The 24765-nt window shown below is 41.4% G+C and overlaps 1 protein-coding gene across 4 annotated transcripts in view; it reads right to left on the bottom strand.

Moving 5' to 3' along the window:
• WLS (Wnt ligand secretion mediator) overlaps nucleotides 1–24765 on the bottom strand; it is a 107053-nt gene that overhangs the window by 9289 nt on the left and 72999 nt on the right. For all 4 annotated transcript variants that reach the window (XM_004280750.3, XM_033407496.2, XM_004280751.4 and 1 more), the window contains 6 exons: nucleotides 21891–22059; nucleotides 19667–19764; nucleotides 19251–19314; nucleotides 17380–17523; nucleotides 16095–16178; nucleotides 9347–9500 (listed from right to left, as the gene is read on the bottom strand). In XM_004280750.3, coding sequence (XP_004280798.1) covers nucleotides 9347–9500; nucleotides 16095–16178; nucleotides 17380–17523; nucleotides 19251–19314; nucleotides 19667–19764; nucleotides 21891–22059 — 713 coding nt within the window. The remainder of the gene's footprint in view (nucleotides 1–9346; nucleotides 9501–16094; nucleotides 16179–17379; nucleotides 17524–19250; nucleotides 19315–19666; nucleotides 19765–21890; nucleotides 22060–24765) is intronic.

Here is a 24765-nt window from a genome sequence, read left to right as displayed (position 1 = left end):
CTTTTCTTCTTTTCTTCTCCTCTTTTTTATTATTGTGGTTCTGTTTTGCCTTCCATCTGTTGTTTCATCTCTATTTTTATTTTTACATTCTTTCTAACATATCTGTTAATTTCTTAGTATAATTTTATTTTTCACTTTGTTATTATTCTCCCCCACTTTTTTTTTTTGGCTGCTCCGGGCAGCTTGTGGGATCTTGGTTCATGAACCAGGGGTCTGGCCAAAGATCCTGCAGTGGGAGCTCCGAGTCCGAACCACTGGACTAATAGAGAACCTCAGACTCCAGGGAACATTCATCGGAGTGGGGTCTCCCAGAGGTCCTCATCTCAGCACCAAGACCCAGCTCTACCCCACAGCCTACAAACTCCAGTGTTGGAAGCTTCAGGCCAAACAACTAGTAAGACAGGAACACAATCCCACTCATCAAAAAAAAAAAAAAAATGAGATGGCAAAAAAAATATGTCACAGATGAAGAAGCAAGGTAAAAACCTATAAGACCAAATAAATGAAGAAGAAATAGGCAATCTCCCTGAAAAAGAATTCAGAGTAATGATAGTAAAGATGATCCAGAATCTCAGAAATAGAATGGAGGCATGGACTGAGAAAATACAAGAAATGTTTAAGAAAGCTGTAGAAGAAGTAAAGAACAAGCAAACACAGATGAACAACACAATAACTGAAATGAAAAATACACTAGAAGGAATTAGTAACAGAATATAACTGAGGCACAGGAACGAATAAGTGAGCTGGAAGACAAAAGGGTGGAAGTACCTGCCGAGGAGCAGAATAAAGAAAAAGAATGAAAAGAATTGAAGACAATCTCAGACACCGCTGGGACAACACTAAATGCACCAACTAAATGCACCAACATTCAAATTATAGGGGTCCCAGAAGAAGAGAAAAAGAACGGGTCTGAGGAAATATTTGAAGAGATTATAGTGGAAAACTTCCCTAACATGGGAAAGGAAATAGTCACGCAAGTCCAAGAAGCACAGAGAGTCCCATCCAGGATAAACCCCAAAAGAAACACATCAAACCACATATTTATCAAACTAACAAAAATTAAATTCAAAGAAAAAATATTAAAAGGGAAAAACAAAAAATAACATACAAAGGAAATCCCATAAGGTTATCAGCTGACTTTTCAGCAGAAACTCTGCAGGCCATAGGGAGTGGCAGGATATACTTTAAGTGCTGAAAGAGGAAAACCTACAACCAAGATTACTCTACCCAGCAAGGATCTCATTCAGATTCAATGGAGAAATCAAAAGCTTTTCAGACAAGCCAAAGCTAAGAGAATTCAGCACCACCAAACCAGCTTTACAACAAATGCTAAAGAAACTTTTCTAGGCAGGAAACACAAAAGAAAAAGACCCACAAAAACAAACCCAAAACAATTAAGAAAATGGTAATAGGAACATACATATCAATAATAACCTTGAACATAAATGGACTGAATGCCCCAACCAAAAGACACAGACTGGCTAAATGGATACAAAAACAAGACCCATATATATGCCTGTCTACAAGAGACCCACTTCAGACCTATGGACACATACAGACTGGAAGTGAAGGAATGGAAAAAGATATTCCATGCAAATGGAAATCACAAGAAAGCTGGAGTAGCAATATGCATATCAGATAAAATAGACATTAAAATAAAGACTGTCACAAGAGATAAGGAAGGACACTATGTAATGATCAAGGAATCAATCCAAGAAGAAGATATAACAATTATAAACGTTTAGGCACCTAACATAGGGTGCATAAACCCACCTCAAGACATAAGGCCAATGCTAACAACCATGAAAGGAGAAATCGACAGTAACACAATAATAGTAGGGGACTTTAACACCTCACTTAAACAAATGGACAGATCTTCCAAACAGAAAATAAATAAGGAAACACAAGCTTTAGATGACACAATAGACCAGATAGATTTAATTGATATTTATAGAACATTCCACCCTAAAGTTGCAGAATACACTTCTCAAGTAGACACAGAACATTCTCCAGGATAGATCACCTCTTGGGTCACAAATCAAGCCTTGGTAAATTTAAAAAAATTGAAATCATCAAGCATCTTTTCTGACAACAATGCTATGAGACTGGAAATCAATTACAGGAAAAATACTGTAAAAACCACAAATACATGGAGGCTAAACAGTGAGCTACTAAATAACCAAGAGATCACTGAGGAAATCAAAGAAGAAATTAAAAAAATACACAGAAACAAATGACAACGAAAACATCATGACCCAAAACCTATGGAACACAAAAGCAGTTCTAAGAGGGAAGTTTATAGCAATTCAATCTCACCTCAAGAAACAAGAAAAATCTCAAGTAAACAATCTAACCCTAGACCTAAAGCAATTAGAGAAAGAAGAACAAAAATACCCCAAAGTTAGCAGAAGGAAAGAAATCATAAAGATCAGATCAGAAATAAATGAAAAAGAAATGAAGGAAACGATAGCAAACATCAATAAAAATAAAAGCTGGTTCTTTGAGAAGATAAACAAAATTGATAAACCATTAGCCAGACTCATCAAGAAAAAAGGGGAGAGGACGCAAATCAATAAAATTGGTAAAGAAAAAGGAGAAATCACAACTGACACCACAGAAATACAAAGGATTATAAGACACTACTACAAACTATATGCCAATAAAATGGACAACCACGAAGAAATGGACAAATTCTTGGAAAGGTACAATTTTACAAGACTGAACCAGGAAAAACTAGAAAATATAAACAGACTTATCACAAGTAATTAAATTGAAACTGTAATTAAAACTCTTCCAACAAACAAAAGTCCAGGACCAGATGGCTTCACAGGCGAATTCTATCAAACATTTAGAGAAGAGCTAAAACTGATTCTTCTCAAACTCTTCCAAAAAATTGCAGGGGAAGGAACACTCCCAAATACATGCTACAAAGCTACCATCACCCTGATACCGAAACCAGAAAAAGATATTACAAAAAAGAAAATTATAGACCAATATCACTGATGAACATAGACACAAAAATTCTGAACAAAATACTAGCAAACAGAAGCCAACAACACATTAAAAGGGTCATACACCATGATCAAGTGGGATTTATCCCAGGGATGAAGAATTCTTCAAAATATGCGAATCAATCAATGTGATACACCATATTAACAAATTGAAGAATAAAAACCATATGATCATCTCAATAGATGCAGAAAAAGCTTTTGACAAAATTCAACACCTCTTTATGATAAAAACCCTCCAGAAAATGGGCACAGAGGGAACCTACCTCAACATAATAAAGGCCACATATTACAAACCCTCAGCAAACATCATACCCAGTGGTGAAAAACTGAAAGCATTTCTATTAAGATCCGGAACAAGACAAGGATGTCTACTCTCACCGCTCTTATTCAACATAGTTTTGGAAGACCTAGCCACAGCAATCAGAGAAGAAAAAGAAATAAAAGGAATACAAATGGGAAAAGAAGAAATAAAACTGTCACTGTCTGCAGATGACATGATACTATACATAGAAAATCCTAAAGATGCCACCAAAAAACTACTAGAACTAATCAATTAATTTGGTAAGGTTGCAGGATACAAAATAAATGCACAGAAATCTCTAGTATTTCTATACACTAACAACAAAAAAATCAGAAAGAGAAATTAAGGAAACAATCCCATTTACCATCGCAACAAAAAGAATAAAATACCTAGGAATAAACCTACCTAAGGAGGCAAAAGACTTGTACTCAGAAAACTATAAAACACTGATGAAAGAAATCAAAGATGACATAAACAGATGGAGAAATACACCATGTTCTTGGATTGGAAGAATCAATATTGTCAAAATGGCTACACTACCCAAAGCAATTTACAGAGTCAATGCAATCCCTATCAAATTACCAATGGCATTCTTCAAAGAATTAGAAAAAATTTTACAGTTTGTATGGAAACACAAAAGACCCTGAATAGCCAAAGCAAACTTGAGAAAGAAAAACGGAGCCGGAGGAATCAGGCTCCTTGACTTCAAACTATACTACAAAGCTACAGTAATCAAGATAGTATGGTACTGGCATAAAAACAAAAATATAGATCAATGGTACAGGATAGAAAGCCTAGAGATAAACCCACACACATATGGCCACCTAATTTACGACAAGGGAGGCAAGAACATACAATGGAGAAAAGGCAGCCTCTTCAATAAGTGGTGCTGGGAAAACTGGACAGCTACATGTAAAAGAATGAAATTAGGGCTTCCGTGGTGGCGCAGTGGTTGAGAGTCCGCCTGTCGATGCAGGGGACACGGGGTCGTGTCCCAGTCTGGGAAGGTCCCACATGCCGCAGAGCGACTGGGCCCGTGAGCCATGGCTGCTGAGCCTGCTCTTCCGGAGCCTGTGTTTCACAACGGGAGAGGCCACAACAGTGAGAGGCCCGTGTGTCGCAAAAAAAAAAAGAATGAAATTAGAACACTCCCTAATACCATACACAAAAATAAACTCCAAATGGATTAAAGACCTAAATGTAAGACCAGACACTATAAAACTCTTAGAGGAAAACATAGGAAAAACATTCTTTGACATAAACCACAGCAAGATCTTTTTCCACTCACCTCATAATGAAAATAAAAACAAAAATAAACAAATGGGAACTAATTAAACGTAAAAGCTTTTGCACAGCAAAGGAAACCATAAACAAAATGAAAAGCCAACCCTCAGAATGGGAGAAAATATTTGCAAATGAAACAATGGAAGTAGGATCAATCTCCAAAATATACAAACAGCTCATGGAGCTCAATATCAAAAAAACAAACAATCCAATTTAAAAATGCATGGAAGACCTAAATAGACATTTCACCAAAGCAGACATACAGATGGCCAAGAGGCAAATGAAAAGATGCTCAACATCACTAATTATTAGAGAAATGCAAATCCAAACTACAGTGAGTTATCACCTCACACCAGTCATAATGGTCATCATCAAAAAATCTAGAAACAGTAAATGCTGGAAAGGGTGTAGTGTAAAGGGAACCCTCCTGCACTGTTGGTGGGAATGTAAGTTGATATAGCCACTACAGAGAACAGCATGGAGGTTCCTTAAAAAACTAAAAATAGAACTACCATATGACCCAGCAATCCCACTACTGGGCATATACCCTGAGAAAACCATAATTCAAAGAGAGACATGTACCACAGTGTTCATTGCAGCACTATTTACAATAGCCAGGACATGGAAGCAACCTAAATGTCCATCGACAGATGAATGGATAAAGAAGATGTGGCACATATATACAATGGAATATTACTCAGCCATAAAAAGGAACGAAACTGAGTTATTTGTAATAAGGTGGATGTCATACGAGTGAAGTACGAAGTAATAAGGTGGATGTCATACGAGTGAAGTACGTCTGTCATACGAGTGAAGTAAGTCAGAAAGAGAAAAACAAATACCATATGCTAACGCATCTATATGGAATCTAAAAACAACAACAACAAAAAAATGGTACTGATGAACCTAGTGGCAGGGCAGTAACAAAGACGCAGACATAGAGAATGGACTTGAGGACACGGAGGCGAGGGGGAAGCCTTGGCAAAGTGAGAGTAGCAGGGACGTATATACACTAACAAATGTAAAATAGTTAGCTAGTGGGAAGCAGCAGCATAGCACAGGGAGAGCAGCTCGGTGCTTTGTGATGACCTAGAGGGGTGGGATAGGGAGGGAGGCTCAAGACAGAGGGGATATGGGGATGTATGTATGCACGTGGCTGATTCACTTTGTTGTGCGACGGAGGCTAGCGCAGTATTGTGAAGCAGTTATACTCCAATAAAGATATATTTAAAAAAATACAGTGTATCCCTCTGAAAGTTCATTTTCTAGGTTTCCATGTAATATTCCAAATTAGCTTTTTCCAAGGAGCTTCAAAATTTTGACAAACGCTCCATAATTCCTACGATACATTGTGTGATCTGGCGGCGGATGAAGAGATGAAAAGGGAAGCGAGCAGAGAAGAAAAATGATCGGAGAACCCAACTTGGAAGAGCCCTTTCCAAATGCACAGGGCACAGGACCAGCCAGGTAAGCTAAGGGCACAACAAGCTGCTAAGGGCTTACGGGCTTCTGCAAAGTCACAGTGGGTCATGTCACCACTGCAGGGCTGCTAAATCGTGTGACTAAAAATTGTGTTTATGATCAGAACAGGGTCCCAAAAGAGTCTGCCTGCTAGATTGCTTGAATGTTTTTCAACAAGGGCCCTATTGGCATTTGGGGCAGGATAACTCTTTACTATAAGGGACTGTTTTGCTCCTTGTAGGACATTTAGCATCCCTAGAATCTGGCCACTAAATGCCAGTGGCACGTCCCTGTCATAAATGACAATCCAGGACAGCCATGGACATTTCCAAACACTTCTTTGCAAGGGATTCAGTGCATATGACCTCCTGTTGAGAATAGCTTTTGAGCTTTCTGTGAAATTACCGATCTGTGTGTTGTGTAGACTTCAAAAACAGCAACAAATCTGTTGGGGAACAAATCAAGTTCTATTCTCAATGGCAAGGTTCGAAGCCTAGGAGGGTGGCTGCTGTGCTGAGTAAGACGTCCTCATGGGAGCAGCCTAACACTTGGCTCGCGGCTCAAGCATCTGACGCCACAGGGTGGCAGGCAGTCATCCTGCCTCTGCAGGCCTGGCCACAGCTCTGGCCTCCCATGTGCCTGAAAGTGTTGGGCTTGGGCGAATTCTCACCAGTGTTTAGAAATCCCTTACGTGTGACGGAATCACCCTCTGGGCTACCACTTTATGAAAGGAGGTGCTCTTCTGCCACTTCCTTGCTAACGGGAATGAAGAGAACCATAGAATTTTATGGTCCCAAAAGATTTTAAGAGATCACGTACAGGTGGGAGAAGTGGTGCACAGAGAGGGAAGCAGTTCGCCACTAGTCCCACAGCAAAAACAACCAGAATAGTTTATGTCCATAAAGTGCTGTAGCACGCGGTCAGTACTCAATAACTGTTACCCGCTAGGATTATTATTCCAACATCCCAGGAAGTCCAGCCATTGCTTTAGGTAGTATTTCCCTGGAAGGCAGGAACTCCACCTACTAGGTTCCTGCTTAATACTCTCAAGTCAAGGACAAGTCCATATGGTTTCTGTTAAAGTCCAAGAGGATGGCCATGAAATGAAATCAAGATTCTTGTTCACAAGCCCAGAATCCCTTCCTTTGGCATTATGGAGGGCCACTAAGAGACTACATGCTCCCATTACCATGCATATAGTAAAACACAGAGTGCTAGCAGTGGAAAGGAAGCTGAAGGCTACCTGGCTCACAAGCTTTGCAGAAGGGAAGTCAATCAAACCAAGAGTTGGGCAGGTGGGTAGGTGAGCCAAAGGTCTTTATTCTTGCCCAGGACCCATGGCCAGAGATGGACTTGATAGTGTGACAGGAAGTCACGGAGTAGAAAGGAAGAGAGGCCTGGCGTCTAGGATGCTTTTGTACAGAAGAGGCAGGTGTAATACTGGGGACAGATGGTGGCTGAGACCATTCCACGACCCTTGACCCTCAGCACAGATGCCCTCCTCTCCCTGCTCCATCCCTCATGTTCATCTCAAGATGACCTATCTCAAGATCACTGGCCCATCTGTGAAATAAGAAAGCTAATCTAGAACTCTTATTTCTAAAGCATTAATGCACTCAACATTTTCAAAGCACCCTTAAGAACTGATCCTGGCCCTTAAGGAGTTAAGTGTTCCAGCAGGAGAGAGAAGGCACAGGCAAACTCATCTACTACACCTACACGGTGAGTGTCATGTGAAAAGCGTAGTCATGTTCCCCCAGGCCTGCTCTTCAGAACACCAGTTCCAAAAGATACCATGCCTGGAAAAAGGGTTCCAGGGCCAAATGATTTAATAATTTGGAAGTGGGACTACCCTGGTGGTCCAGTGGTTAAGACTCTGTGCTCCCAATGCAGGGGGCCCGGGTTTGATCCCTGGTCAGGGAACTAGACCCCGCATGCCACAACTAAAGATCCCACAACTACAGATCCGTGTGCCGCAATTAAGACCCAGCGCAGCCAAATAAATAAATAAATAATTTTAAAAAATAATAATTTGGAAGTGCTGTTACCCCCACCCATTTTAGAAGACATAGTACAAATTAATGTGCTAAAGGCATTAAGATATCTTGTAGTAAAATCATATTAATGCTGATTAAAACCCCAATGATTCTCAAACTCATTTGACTACTAAAGCCTACCAACATCCCATGGCAACAATATTCTACTGAATGTAACTTGCCAGACTCCAACTGGGGTGATCAGGAATGGGTTTGAAGGAGGAGGAAACATTTTGAATGGACCCAAAAGACGAGTAGGGTTTTATCAGGCCCAGATGGAGGGGGGATACAAATCCATCGACTCAGCAGACACTTGCTGAGCACTTCCTATGAGCAAGGCCAACCCTTGGTGCCACGCAGACATGCAGACCTTAAGGCCCTGATCTCTGCTTCAGGGCAGAGTGAAGGGCACTGGCTCTGACTTGACAAAAAGCATCTTTTGTTTGGGGAATAGGAGGCACGTGGCCAGGGTAAAGCAGGCATGAAAACGGGAAGAGAGAATAAGGGTGGAGCCAGACAATGTAGGCCTAAGTATGCAAAGAAAAAGGAGCTCTCAGATGTGTTGTTTACCAGGTCACCTCTTCCATGTTAACAGCACTGGCCCAGGCAGTAATGTTCATTTCCCTCTGCCATGGCTGGTAGAGAAACCCCAGGCAAGCCTCTCCCTTCTCTGGGTCTCAGTTTCCTCATCTATAAAATGACTGGACTGACTAAGTTCTCCAAGGCTCCTTGCAGCAGCACCAAAGACAGCACATACTAGCACTTAAGGGGAGGAAGGCTATGGGGACAGGAGAATAGCTACCGGTTTGGATGTGTCAACAGGCTTGCAGGAAAATGAGCAGGGGAAAAACGAAGCTAGCTCCACTTCCACTCAGGGCTCAGTCCCCATCCACCCGATATCTCAGATTGTGGTTCTCAAACTAGAAGAATAAATGTAGCACACTTTCCAACAGTCAATTTTGTTCAAAAAATTGAGGAAAGTAAATTTAATTTTTGTACTAAGACTGGGAGATATTGTAGACTAGAATGCAATATTCCCAATGTATTTTAAAGATTTTTTTAAATGAGGACTTAATAGAAATATCTGCCCTATGCTGGCGTTTTGTCTTATGGCCCCAGAGTCCCTGGAGGTGTTCATTCACACTTGGAGGGAACATTCGACTGGGGAACCCAGAGCCTTTGCTATCTGAGTCTTGTAGAGACAGAAGCCTACTTATCCTGATTAAAGCTATGCCAAAGAGGCTGGAACTCACCATTAGACTGGTCTTCCCCATAGTTCTTATGGGATGGTGCATACAAGAACATCAAAGCAAAGACATACAGGTTCCACATGCCATAGATGCCTGTAAAAAAGGCACTGTTCACTTGGACCGTGACGCCGCCCCACTTCCAATGGCCTTCAGTCACCTACAGGATAAAGGAGTGACATTCAATTGGAACCAAGAAGAAACAACTCCAACATAGGAACCAACTAACACAAACACCAAGTCTCTTCCATATATGTGAAAGTGAAGGGCCATGTAAGATTCCATCTTTTAATCTGAATCATACTAGTATGAATTTAGGGTTAACTGAGGGTTTACTATGTGTCAGGCACAAAGTCAGTGGTTCTCATCTTGGCTGCATCAGCATCACCTGGGTAGTGTCTCTTCCTAAAACAGCAGCACATAATTATCCCTAATTTAATGAAACGGCATTTGAGTCTTAACGCTCATCTACAATTATAGTTCCTCCTCCGCTACCTGTCTTCCCAGCTGGATGTAAACTCCCTGCAGGCAGAGACCAGTTCTGGTTTGTTTTCTGCCGTATCTTCAGCACCTGATATACCACAGGGTTGGTTAAATAAACAAATGGGTCCTCGGAGTGAGTAGTTTTCCTGAGTGGGGCAGTATGGAGAAGCAGAAGGACACAGGCTTGAAGTCAGAGACCTGGATTCAAGTCCAGGCTCTACCACTCATTTTCTGTTTAATGTAAGAGAAGTAGGATTAAGACTCTAAACTTCAGTTTTCTGAAGTGCAAAACAAAAACTTGCAGGGTTACTAAGGAGAATTAAGTAAAAATATTTCTAGAAATTTCCTGGCACACAGCAAACACTCAAACAATCTTATTTCATAATGTCACCCTATGTAAGTCACTCACGAAGGTAATTACGAAGCTTTCATATGCTTTACAATTTGGCAAGAATGTTTTGGGGCTGGTTTTGTCTATGTTAATGACTTGGTAATTGTTTTAAGGGCTGATGACATATGGATTGCACTAAGAACTGTCAAGAAAACTGCTGAGCAGAGGAACTAATAATTTGTGCCAGCTCTGAGATCAATGAAATGATTTTGACCACTTCTGCTTGCTCCAGGAAATCTTAAATGGGAGTAAAAGAAAGTACTGGACTGATGTTCTTGTGATGAGGCTGGGTTATATAAACCATATCTAGGAGCCCCTCCTTCTAGGAGCTAAAGTGTAAGATGGCAAGCTACCTCTAAATGTTCATGACTTAAACAAGCAGGTTGATTTCACCTCCTGTTTATGAGGCAGTGGGTCTATATTCATTTGGTACCCTCTGTATAACCCATGACCCACAGGGGCCCCAGGCAGAATAAAGCTATAAGGACAGGTATTTCCTTCTGAAAGACCTAGAGTGTCAGTTAACCAGGTTAATGGATTATAGACTTGCCAGTTTTAGTTTGGTCTTGTTAATACATAATTTTCATTTTTGTGATTCATAAACAAACCACCACCACTAACTCTTATTTACTTTGGGAAATAATTCACTTTATATGACATGCTCAGGAAAGTTTTTATGGCAAAGAAGGATTTCATAACCATCAATGATTTTAGAAAAATGTACCAGCATTCAAGCTATTTAGGACTGCTTCTTAGAAACATCTCCAAACGTCACTCTTCTTACTTTTAAGTACAGAATATCCTAACTTTATAAAAATTACAATACTTAGAGCATACTGAAGATGATTTTTAATGCATATAATGGAAGGGGAGAAGTAGCCTTAAGATAGTTTTTGGAAATCCATGTACCTGCTCTCATAACAAAGGGAACTCTTCTTTATGTGGTCAAGGAGGGGAAATGAGGCTGGGAGAGCTAAAGGTAATGTGGAGTAAGGCAGTTCTTATTTTCTTCTACTCTGTTAAGGCAGTGGGCCCCTCAGCTAGGGGAAGGGCCTGCAGGAGAGCCTGCTTCCCCTAATATAAGCTGGGAATACTCAGTATTGACAACTTTGCTGAAATTGATTCTTGCTGGGACTGGCATAACTGATCCATCTACGGAAACACCTCCCTGCATGCCTGGTACACAATGGCGCTCTACAGACAGATATTTGTTGAATCAATATGGGCAAAAGCACAGGGATGAGTGCAAGAACGCCAGCACAAATACAGGGAGGTAGAAAGGGTGTACAGAAAGAGTCACTTTTAGGAAATATCTAAGAAATAAAAAAATATTGCAGTCCATAGTAAACCATAATAATTACACTTAAAAGTAAAAGGAGTAGTCAATGACCTAATGAGTAGTCAATAGGTCAAATCATTTAAATAGTGCTCTCTACTATATTCCTTTATTATCACTTAAAACAAATCGTCAACGTAGATATTAACAAAGCTAAGACTTGTAGAAATAATAACAAGGATAATGATAGTTAACGTTTATTCAGTGCTAATGATGTGTCAGGCACTATACTAAGAACTATACGTGGAAGATATCATTTAGTCTTAATAACAATTCTATGAGGTAGGCAGGTAATATCTCCACTCAAGTGGTGGTAAACTGTGACACAGAGTATCTTGCCCAGGATTGCTCAGCCAGAAAGTTGTGGCTCTAACCCACCAGAAAGGTGGGTGTTCTTAACCATTATACAACACAAGAGTAGGAATATTATCTTAAATAGGATGAGTCTCTTAGTTAGAGAGACTAAGAGGCAACTATTAGGTCAGATTTCCTTTGAAATTCACTTAATTGAGCACAATATTTATACAGTATGTGTGTGTATATATATCTACACACATATACATACACAGGTTTTTATATTCAAATCTGTAATTATATGAACTATGTATCCCAGATGTAGTAATGTTTGGTATACAACAAACTAGATATATATATGCAAAATACAGTTTTACAGTAGAAGCACTAAAATGAGATGCTTATACTATGAGGGATGCATTGGAACCAGGACTGGCTGAGGAAACAGTAGATTCAAGCCCCCATCCCATGCTTGCTTTGGGACACCTGCACTTGTTTAAAATGCAGTTGCAGAATTACCCATACTATTTGATTTGTAATCTCTAAATGCATTACTTCCTGCTGAGGGCAAGGAGTTGAATTTGCATAAATGGACTGTATACATAATGTCACTCTACTGTTTGGAGACCCCATTGTGCTTTCCCCTCTTCTCTCTCAATTACTCATGCCTGAGACATCCTGAGCTCCGAGTACATTCCCACCAATATGTACCACAATAAGCAGCCTCAACAGAGCAGGCCTTGTAAATCCAAAATCTTATTAATGGCAAGGCAAAGAGGTGACAGTCACCCCCTTTAAACTTCCAGAGAGAAAAATCAGGTAGCCCCAACCAAAAAAACAGAAAAAAAAGAAAAGAATCTCCCCTCTGCCTGAAGTCTTAATTTTAAAAGTCCCCGTTTTTCCTGATTTCACATTTGAACAATTTACTTTTGTGTGAAACCACCCAATTATACCCCTGTAGCCAAGTGAAGGTCAAATCCCTTTACACCCAGTAGTCTTGACAACCAACATTCCACTTTACAAGGAGATTTCCAAATCCCAGACACAGGCTCTCTTACTGGAAACATTTCCTCTGTAAGTAACAGAATGAAGTGATCACATACAAAAAAAGAACTGGGGAAGGCTCTCTGGGAGTTTGCTGCACGTGGCTCGACCTAAATGTCAGGCACCTGGAATCCCCTTAGTGAAGGTCAGTGACCATCTTTCCTGCATTGCACTTCTGTTCCCTACTGCCTGCCATCCCTAAATGGAATGCTTCTTTCTTTTCCAGAGGGAAGGGGCTAAAATACCAGACTGTGACGTGCCATCACTTGGTTGCTATGACTGAGGCCATTTAAATGGCAGGCATTAAAAGACTGCACCTCAGTACCCAACTACAAAGCCTCAAGGTCACTGCATTCCACAGCTTCCGTCGGCCTTTCATTCCTGGCCTCAGAGCTTCAATATCCTGGAGAGATCCCTTCGCATTATATTTCATGAGGCTTAAATGCAAGCTCTCCCAGCAAGCCTGAGAGTATAATGGGAGTTTTAATACATTCCTTTTACCTAAGGCTGGGATCTATTTCAGAAAGTTACCCAATAGGTTTTCTTTCAGGTGAGCTCATTGCTGAGACATTCCAAAATGACATTAAAAAATAAATCCTCTGATGATTGTATTAATACAGTACCTGGGACACTGAGAGTTATGCCTGAAAACGTCTTAGATATCTATAAATAAACCTTAAAAAAAAAATAACCCAGCAGGAGGACTGTAAAGAGCTAATGGAATCCAAAAGACCTCATCGCTACCCCCTTAGAGTTGAAATCCACTCCAGGCCAACTGTCGCAGCAGATATAAAAAGCCAGCCACAGGCTGCAGCCGTGTTAGAAAATACTGGGCAGCAGAATATGAATCTTTTTCTCCGAAGAAAAGCCACAAACTCTGCGACTTGGAAGGTTGGCCTCCTTTGCTTCAGAAAGGTGTACTAATGAAACATGTACCAGATTAAATTTGGGCAACATGTAGCCAGCTTAAAGATCAGCCCAAAATCCCTCTTGCCTTCAGATGGGAGAGACGCTCTGCAGAAACAAGAGAGTGAGTGGGATGGGATGGGGCCATGGGGCAATGACTTCAGCTTTCTAAAGTAGCAGAAGCATGTGTTAGGAGCAAAGGGGTCCTTTCTTTCTGCCTCCCTGAGAACGTATCTTGGTATTACCTTTTACTCCTCAGCCCATCTTCCTCGAGGTTCTGTTTCTCCAAGGAGTGTGTCCTGCTCTCGCAGCCTTGCAGAACTGGTTGTGTTAAGTGTCACAGTGCATTACTGAGGGACTTGAGGACTGAAAAGCATTTTGGGCACATGAGGGAATCAGCCAAGGGATAAGTCTGGTCTCAGACACCCTTGTTTGAGCCTCAGCTGGTTGAATAAAAAACTCATTCAGAATCTGAAATATTTTTACTGCATTTGGAGTGGAGGGTGAAGTTTCCAAGGCTTTATAAACAAACAGTCTGATACAAACACAGCACTGTTATAGGTCAAAGCAGAGGTGGTTCACAGAACCTCTGAAGATGTGTATGTATATTTGTTGTATTTTTTTCTATTCACATCAGCCTTCAGCAGCAGCACTCACACTGCTCGGTGGGTGTAGCCAACAGGGCTCTAGGGATTAGAGGTACCCTTGGGTATCCTTGGATAGAATTCAAGGGGTCCATGAACTAGAGCGGGAAAAAATTATGTCTTTATTTTCTTTACGTCTTTATTTTTATAAAATTAAAATGGTATAAAATTTTTTATAAAAAATATTTTTTATAAAAAATTTTATAAAATTTTTATAAAATTACGTCTTTTCAGTCTCTAACTGAAAGTTACCATTTCTTTCAATTATGAATGTAAGAAACAAATCCCCATAATATTAGCAATACCTGTAATTCCATCACCAATAGAAATCATATTTTCATATCGATTACACTTATATATCTGAAATCTCTGTAATATGTATAACTGCAAATATACATCGCCTATCTATCTATCTATGTATCTGTATGATTCCCTTTGAAATCCAAAGTATTTTGTTCATTTAAAAACATTCAAAGAAGAGGCCTTTGGATGTTTGGAAGGCCATGGCCTTCACCTAAGGTTACCTAAGGGGTCCAGGACACAAAAAAGCTTAGGAGCCCCTCTCCTAAAAGGAAGCTTGCTAGCAAAATGGGGCAAGTCTTGTCCTAAGGCTCTATTTGCACTACTAACATTCTCACTTTTAATCAAATATAGGGATGACAGAGCAGCTGGCAAAGAAAATCAAAAGACTGGATTCTGGTGCCTAACTCACTGTATGTCCTCTGGTACAGCACTCACCCTGCTGCTATTCATAAGAGCGCAGCTACCCACGCTCACAGCTTGCCAGGCCCTCTGCAAATCACTCTGCAAGCATTACTTCGTATGATCCTTACAGCCGCCTTCTTCAGGTGGTGCTATTATTATATCCATTTTATGGATAAGAAAATTAAACCTTAGAAGTGTTCAGTAATCCATCCATAGTCCCACCCAGTTGGAAAACAGCATAAATGAGAAATGTCTCTGAGGCCATTAGACTTCATATTCTAGCAAACTGGCATAGCAATTCCTATCCTACTTACCCATCAGATTTTTGTGAAGCTCAAAAGTATGATAGGTACATAATATGTACGATTTAAACAGTACTTTCCACTTTCCATAGCAAGTTACCAATATTTAAAAATCATTATCATTACCATTATTGAGATTTTCAAGTAGAGCAAAATGTTGAGCTTTGGAAATAACCAGAAGAAAGATAAAGCTCTATCAAGGGGAATTTTGAATTACATTTCATGTTTAAGTGGCAATATAATTGTTCCAAAGAATGGCTGATGGACTGTAAAAGGATCTATGTTAATGCTAGATAAGGATCAAATCAAATGAATACTTGCTTATTGGTGATCTGCTACGGGGCTTGAAAAGTTATTCTCTTAAGTAAATGAAACAAGTGCCCTTCAGTCTAGCTGCAGGCTTTTAATTTAATTAGCAACTTTTTCCTCCTACGAGGCTGTACTGAAAGAAAAATTCAGTCTACCTCTGGCCAGGTGATAACAGTCCCAGATTAGAGCAGCCTGAAAGCAATGGTTTGATCAGCTGCCCCGCATAACAGCCTCTCTGCTCCTTTCACTGCTCCTGAATTCTAGCTCTATAGAATTTTCTGTGCAAAGCAGAGGCACCTTTTCAGGACATTCTCATCCTGACCTCTCAGGGTCAACTTACCTGACTAACGATGAAGAAGATGACAGTCATGGCAGCACAAGCCAAGGTGATAAGCATGAGGAACTTGAACCTGAAAATTAGCCCCTATTAGGAAAGAGAGAAACAGCAGTTTAACATTCTACCAGCTACCACCAATCCTTTTCTCAATATATAAATCTATCAAAAGCTAATTTTAAAGAAATCTGTAAAACCAAATCCCTAGGAGTAAGAGTAAAATAATTTCACAAAGTAACATTTCTCCTGCAGAGGTGAATATGGCTGGAAAATGTACTGGGCCCAATATTTCCAACGTTCTTATCTGTCATGAAACAGTGATACCAGAGCCTGGGAAATTATATTCACAGCACGTCATGAGGCTGCTAATTTCCCTGCTAAGCTAGTTATGCTTCTCTGCAAGGGTTCAAAGTTACCAAATCCAAGTTTTCTGCGGTTGTAATAAAACTCTGCTCCAGTGAACAAAGAGAAATGTGCATATTAATCAGCATGAAGTGGATTTGGTTGAATTTTCTCATGTGTCACTCCAGCTCTAGACACAGGCAAAGCTTCTGAAAGTGCCCCTGCTTTCCTGAGAGGATTTGAGGGAACCTGTGTTTCAGGGAGAGACGTCTCTTATTCAGGGGCTCTTATTTCCACTGCATATAAAAACCCTGCGGTTCTGCAGTTTCTGTTTCTCTTTGCACAAAGGAATTAGGCCCATGTCTCCAAGGACAGCCACTTAGGCATGAGCCTAAGGGATCCTTGAAAAATTAAGAATGTGTTGCCTGCCTTAGCGATGTGAGGCTGTCGTGTGTTTCTCTTGATTAGGGACATGATCTATAAACAGAGCGAGCACCTGCTGGATATTTTAGGGGAAAGTTGGTTAACTGAAGTCTGGAAATCAGATCACCTGGGCTGAACCCCACTCTCAAGGCTGATTTTCAGCAAGAGAACTTTAAATATAGCCTCACTCCAAGCCAACTCCCAATTCTACCATAGTCAGGCCTCCTATCCAGCACACACCCACATTCCATTCCAAAGCTCAAGAACCTGCTGAACAAGTTGACTCCTTATTGGGGATAGAAATACATTTATACACAGAAAACTCCAAGATCTAGATAAGCCAGAAAGCTAGACGCCTCTCAGAGTAGGATTTAGCCTCTTATTTTGCCTAGAGGTTCTACATTACATGGGAATCTCTCACTGTGTATTTGAAATAAAAGCTTCCATCTCCCCTACATCTCCAGGTGTAGTGGGGTGTGTGTGTTCACAACAAGTAGTTCCTGAATGAGCCCAGAGATGCGCTCACCTCATAGTGCAGCCGCCGGACTTTGCTCATGGCCGACAGGCTGGACTGCTTCCCGCTGATGTTCCGAAACACCTGAAAGACCATGAAGCACAGAAACAGGAAGTAGAGGCAGAGGCAGATGCCAGCCACAATGATGAAGGCCATCTGATGGCGTCTGGTCAAGGAAATGGCCAGCTCATCGCCAAGGACTCAGTACTTCTCTCCCCATCTCTGTGGGCGATACTCTTTGTCTCCAAATATTTAGGCAATTCTCGGGAGGATAAAAATCTTTTTTTTTCTTTTTTTTTTTTCAGTACGCATGCCTCTCACTGCTGTGGCCTCTCCCGTTGCAGAGCACAGGCACCGGATGCACAGGCCCAGCGGCCATGGCTCACGGGCCCAGCCGCTCTGCGGCATGTGGGATCTTCCCGGACCGGGCCACGAACCTGTGTCCCCTGCATCGGCAGGTGGACTCTCAACCACCGTGCCACCAGGGAAGCCCGTCCCTGGATTTTTATAAGGAGATTGGGATACCCTGGAATCTGAAGGGGATGGAGTGGGGTTGGGTGCAATAGCAGCAGCTGCTGCTACAATGGATACTGGGCCTGAGACTGCAGGTCTTCAAGTAAAACCAGGGATGAAGTTTTGTCGCGATCTTCTCTCACCACGAGAAAAGTCTTGTCAAATGGAACAGGGAGCAGAAGAACTCATGGCCAAAGTGGGAGCTGAGGGTGGGAGCAATATACTCTGAGGCCGATCTTCAAAGCTTAATCTGAGAACCAACCAGGTTTGGGGTAGAGTGAGCTGGCTTGGGAGGCAGGTGACCAGACTCCAACTTTTTTCCACTCCAGCTCCATGCCAAGTTGCATATTTTAAAAAATTTTAACAAGTGTGAACTCAGCATTTATGTTTCATTAAATAATATATTTAATGCAGTTTCTCTTTCTTTCCTAAAATCAATGGTACCCTTAGATGAAAAGGGTTGTTTGCTGCAAGACTTGACAATTTATTTGCCCCCTTAGACCTCGATCACATCTATAGAATGAAGGGGTTGAGGCAGACTCAACATTATAAATATTCTTGGTGTTGTGCAGCTCACATTTGAGGGGGTACGGAGCAGAAAGGGGGAGCTCAACTCTCTCATCTTTAAAGCAATGATACTATTGATCATGACCAAACAAAGCATATTCACCAGCACATGACAAGATATTACCTATGAAGAAAGAATACAACTCAAGCCCCCTCTCCAGAGGACAGTCTTTTTCTCCTGAAGCACTTAACATATTGTTGAGGAAGATAAAATATTTAAATCCAGCATCCTAAAAGGGATAAGCTAAGACTGTCGCTTCTGCTTCACAAAGATGACTCAGACACTTTATGCCAACCAACCAGAAGCCTGGGCGACTCCTCTGGAACTAATCCCCTTAGCCTTATCTCCACTTGGTCTTGGAAATGAATGGCAGCAGCATGGGATGCCAGCACACCAAAGTCACTGTAAGAAGCCTTGCACACAGATGACTTCAGAAACAGGCTCTCCCACAGGGGCCCAGAGATGAACCTCCGTGGCTCCAGGGAAAAGATAGTCATGCTTCAGTCTGCAGTAAACAAGTGTATAATAGATCATTTAGACAGGCAGCAGTAAGACCAGCTACTCTGATTCTTCTGCCGTGGGGATGTGCTGCTACCTCCTCATTTGGCCTGCTGTCACCCAGGCTTGAAAGCAAGCATTAATTCTCCTCATTATTTGCCTTAATTGTGCTGTTATCATTGGTCTGAAGATCAAAGCCCTGGCTGAGCACATATGGAAAGCATCAGCGGGACTTAGAAAATGATCTTGGGGACCAGGCGGCTATGGGATGAAATAAAACCCTGAGCCCATCAAGAAAGGATACAGCCAGCTCTGTTCCAACATCTGTAGTCCAGATACTGTAGAAGGGATTCGTGAGTTGTACCCCTCTACAAAGAGAAACAAGATGGAAAGGCAAGAAACAATTAATACAGAGGCAAAGGGGAACTTTCCTCCTTACATACTCTCAGCTTTTCAGCCAGAGGGGCGGAGACTGTATTTAGACTAAGTCACGGAGGACTTAAAAGAGAAACGGAGTTTGAAGAATACAATCAGCTCAAATATTTTGTATCTATAAAGAGCTCTGTCTCTGATTTAATCCCAGTGCTTATCTGAGGATGTGACCATGTCCAGTGCTTTCATCCTACAGGCTCCCGACCACCCCCTCTCCTTTTCAAAAGAGCTGGGAGTGGACCTGGTGACATGCATTTCAGCCCAGAGTCCCCCGATCCCCCTGCTCACCTCTCACACATGTCAAATATGAAGAGGCAGAAAGAGCCCACAGCAATTGGTCCGACTTGCTTCCAATACCCTGCTATGTGATTCCGTTCATGCTGATCCTGAGGAAAACCAAGTTGAAAAATGAGATAAAGATGTGGGAGAGCAAAGCAATTCTATAGGGGACTCAGTCATCCAACAATCCTTGCTGGCCACCTGTTGTGTATCAAGCATCGTGCTAGACCAGCGTACGAGCCCATCCATAAGGGCTCTCATCCTATTCTCATAAGGACAGGATGCCACAGGAGGGAACACAAAGAAAGGCCTTGTACCTGTCAGGGAGGAAGATATTTTCCTCTACCCTTCTAGGTTCTTCTGGCTGGTCTGACATGAGACAGATTAACAAGGTGAAAATCAAACAAAAGTTTAATAACATAGGATAGTCCCAGGAAAACTGAGTAACTTGCCCAGATGGCCAAAACCCTCACCTCCCTTTTTTTTTTGATAGCAATAAATGGGTGGAAAATTTACTTAGAGAAAAATGCACCCATCCCATAATTCCTTCATGATACAGATAAGAAACATAGTGTTCACAAATGGAAAACATTCCTCTAAGTTGTACATAGCTTTTTGTTTTTTTAAAAAAATTACATCATAGAGCCTTATCAACTCTTTCTTGACATCTTCCATAAATTATCTAAAAAATAGATCCACACTTTGCTTAGCTTTTATAAAGACCTTGACCTAATCACCAGACCGCTGACCCTCACCTCTTAAACACCATCTTCAGCTAAAGACAAAAGAGGCTGTTGGGGGTAGTGGTTTGGGACTTCAAAGGGAAGGAAGGCAATTCACATGGAGATGGAAAAGCAAATGTTTGGTAAATAAATGTTTGCTGGGCCCTGCAGATGCAATGAGATGGAGTAAACTGATTTTTGAGGCCCTGCCTAGAGTTTTCCCCACCACACCCAGCCCATATTCTTGCAGATGTCTCTGGTGATAGCTCTATTCAGGCAACAGGGCCTCTACTGAAATTCTTTTAGGCAGTTAGGGGGAAGGTCCAAGTTTCTTCCTCAGTCTTTTGAACCTTGATTGTTTCAGTTACAAATAATTCACACGTCAAAGAGATATTTTGGTTTTGAGTGGCAAATTTTGCTCCCCTACATACCTTAGATAGTGGAAGTTCTGTGATCCACAAAATAACTCGTTCAGAATTAAATTCCTATGTGACTTATCACTTGTGTTTTTTCAGGTGGAGTAGTTCCCAGAGGACAAAATAAAGACTTAAATGCATTAAAATACGTCAAGTGTAAGAGGTCTCTTATGGTTAGGAAAATATAAATAAAGTCTATCTTCATTAAAAAGAAGAATGATTCCTCTTGATAGACATACAAAGATGTTAAGAGACAGAAAATGAAGGAATGTAAAGTGAGAAAACAGGGAAAGGTAAAAGACATGTCGTAGCATCCAGGCTAGGCAATCCACCCAGACTGGCTGTCCTGCTGCTACACCTGAGTCCCCTCAACTCCCATCCCTGCTGCCGAGGGCTGAAGGACCCCCTCATGCCCACTCCAGCTGTAAGGAAAAGCCTCTCTCTCCGCTCACTGCTCTTGTGGAAGGGCTGCGAGGCTTCAGAAGCAATGATCCAACCATAAAGGAATTTAAAAACAGTCCGCTCTACTATGAGGCCCATGTGCCTGACACAAGGACCAAGCTCCAGCTGGCCTATCCTCCTAGCCACAACGTGATGACTGCACCATTCTTATTTTTATCCATGGTATCTTCAACCCCTCTTGAAATATGATTTGGTGTCTGTGCAAACTGAGACCAGGGAGGTCAGTATTTCAGGGTAATAGGGGTTACTAGGCCACCTGGACAAAGTGCCAGCTGGAAAGAGCCCGGCCCACATTCTCTGGCGGTTACCTCGGTCCTAGGGACAAGCAGAGCTGAAGCCAAAGGACAAGAAAGAGTGATAATCATGAATGTTTGTGCGTTTACTTTCTGCTAAATACTTATCTATGTTATCTCATTTAAACCTCACGGAAAACCTATACATTAGCCTTTAAAACCCATTTTATAGTTGAGGAACCTGAGATTCAGAGTGGTCAAGTCACTTGCCCGCTAGTTTATAAGTGGTAATGCAGGAACCTGAACCACGAGTCTGACTCCAGGGCTCTTGAGCTCACTACTCCTGTAACCACTAGTTTATTCTGCCTCACCCACTGCCTCTTCCCCGGGGCACTCTTACCATCATGTGCTCACCACAGAAGATGATCCAGAAGGAGAGAAGCATTGCATAGAAGATGCCCTGTCGGATATCGCCAAACAATAGCATCCAGGTCCAGTCAAACCCAATGGAAAACCATTCCACTGGGATATTGATAAAAGTCATGGAAATCCCAAGGGCAAAGATGACTCTGATGGTGAGACAATATCAGGAAAACTACTTTATTCATCTGGGAGGCAAAACATTTTTGATTTAAAAATCAAAACCCAGTTTTGGGAACTGAGATGTTACATATTGGGACTGAAGCCATAGGATCAGTTTCTTTCCTCTCATAATGAGTCTTTACACGGAGATGCTGAATGTCTTCTTTCACTGGCACCACTGCAGAATGAAGGAGTGTTACATTAATCTTTCTACACAGTAACTGAACCTAACCTCCCGAATGCTCTGAACTTTATCTTGGTGGCACCTCAGATCAAGAGCTTCCTATAGTGTTTTCACCCTCCCTTACCTTCTTAAACAGACCTCACTGAATATAATTATCTGCTCTTACCTATTCAGGTTATCGTTAACCTGATCGTTAAGAACACTCATTATTATGATATCCTCAGCAACTATAAAGTATACAAGCATATTTGTTTCAATAATACATGACTCCAAACAATATGAAATACAAATTATTTTAGCTGCTTGTTTCATTTTTATTTTGCCTTTCTCCTATTATTTCCACTTCTCTATCAAAATATCATTCATTTTGTTACTGACTTACTCACACTTTCATTCATACCCATGATACGTTTATTAAGCACAAATCATGTACCAGGCATTTTTTTAGGGACATACATACCTAAATGAATAGCACCAGTTCTCTCCTTCAAGGAGGTATATTCAGTGGCTGAGCCAGACAAAGTGTGATAAGTAATGTGACAGAAGTGTGCACAGGCTGCTACCAGGACTTCTCACTTTGATAGAGACAGAAATTGAACTGAGTTGTGAGTCAAGATTAGGGAGGTGGAAGGGCATTCCAAGCAGAGGGAAGAGCCCGGAGGGAGGCACGGGAGTCTGGAACAGCCTGAAGCATTTGGGGTTCTGTATGTGGCACATATCAGGAAATGACAGGACATGATACCAGAGAAATAAAAAAGGCTGAGCTGGTAAAGAAACTTGCATACCTCATTAGAGAATTTGAAAATTATCTTGAAAGGACTGAGGATCCAATAAGAAGGTTAAGCAATGGAGTGACATCATTCCATTCATTCATTCAACAAATTTATATTTATTGAGCTCCTACTATGTTCCAGTCACTATTCTAAATGCTGGGGATACAGTAGTAAACAAAGTAGGCAAGAATTCTGCTCTAGTGATGCTTGTATTCAGATGGGGTGAGTGGAGGGGTATGGGAGGAATGATAATAAATAAATAGAGAATGAGTATTATGAAGAAGTATAATAAAGCAAGGTAGGAGAATGGCGAGAGATCGGGTGCAATTTAAATAAGGTAGATGGGAAAAAGCCTTTAAGACAGAAATTATATCAGGTCCTGAAGGAAATGAGGCATTGAGCCACAATGATACCTGGGAAAGAGCACTTCAGATGAAGAGAATAGCAAGCACAAAGGCTCTAAGGTGAGCGCATGCTGGGCACGTCTGAGAACCATCAAGGTGGATGGTAGGTGGTGCAGAGAATAGGAGATAAAATTTAGAGGTGGTGAAGAGCTGGGATCATCGAGGGTTTATAGGCCAGAGCAAAGGAAATGAAAAGCCAATAGAGAGCTTTGAGCAGAGCACTGACGTCATCCAATTTCTACTTAAAAGGGAACAGTCTGGCTGCTGTATGAATAGGTTTCAGGAAGGAAAATGATGGAAACAAGAGGAGCATCTTATAGCAAATAAGAGGCTATTTCCTATAATCTAGGTGAGAAATGAGAAATCATGGTGAGTTAGATTAGGGTGGCAGGAATGGAAATGGTGAGATTTCCTGGTGTGTTGGAAGAGGCGTGTGAAGAAAGAGAAGTAAAGGATGCCTCCTACACGTCTGCTCAGCTGCTTCTGAGCAGCTGAAAGGATAGAGTTGCCAATTCCTAAGACCAGGAGGCCCCGAAGAGGAGCAAGTTTGAAGTGAGAGGAAAACAAGTGTTCTTTGTATGTGTTACATTTCTGTGTAAGTGAAGATGTTAAGTAAACAGGTAGAATATTTGGGTCTAGATTTGGGAGAAGCTGAGGTTGACCATGTAAATGTAGAGTCATCAGAGTGTAGATGATTTTTTAAGACCACAAAACTAAATGAGATCACCCAGGGAAAGCAGCGTAGCTAAGAAAAAGAAGACGTCCAAAGACCGAGTCCAAAGTTGAAGAGGTCGGAAAAATCGATGGAAACAGCCATGGAGACTGAGTGGTCAGCAAAGGAGAATAACAATGAGAATGTGGAGGAGGCTCTATGAAGAAAAAGGGAGTGATCAGTTATGCCAAATGCTAATGACAGGTCAAGAAATGCGAGGACTGAGAAATGAGCATTGGATTTGGAATGTGGAGGTCACTGGTGATTCTGTTGAGCAATTTTAATAAGGGGTTGAAGGAGCTCAAGAAAAAGCAGGAGGAGAAGATATATAGACAAGATTTTTGAGGAGTTTTGCTGCAAAAAAGGAGCAGAAAATTGGTGTGGTGGCTTCAGGGGGAAGTACAAAGAGTTTTGACTAAGAATGGGAGAAGGCAGAGTATGTCTGTGTATTAATGGGAATAATCCAGCAGAAAGGAAAATGTCAATAATGTGGGAGAGAAAGGGGCTATGTCTACAGAAACATCATCCGTCTGGCAGTGAGAGGGGCTGGGATCAGTTAGCAGCAAGGCAGTTCATCCACTGTAATAGAGAGAAGTATCTGATGCAGAACATGGGAATGA

The sequence above is a fragment of the Orcinus orca genome, chromosome 1 (assembly GCF_937001465.1).
Source record: "Orcinus orca chromosome 1, mOrcOrc1.1, whole genome shotgun sequence".
NCBI classification, from domain to species: Eukaryota; Metazoa; Chordata; class Mammalia; order Artiodactyla; family Delphinidae; genus Orcinus; species Orcinus orca.
This window is presented reverse-complemented; position numbering and strand designations above follow the sequence as displayed.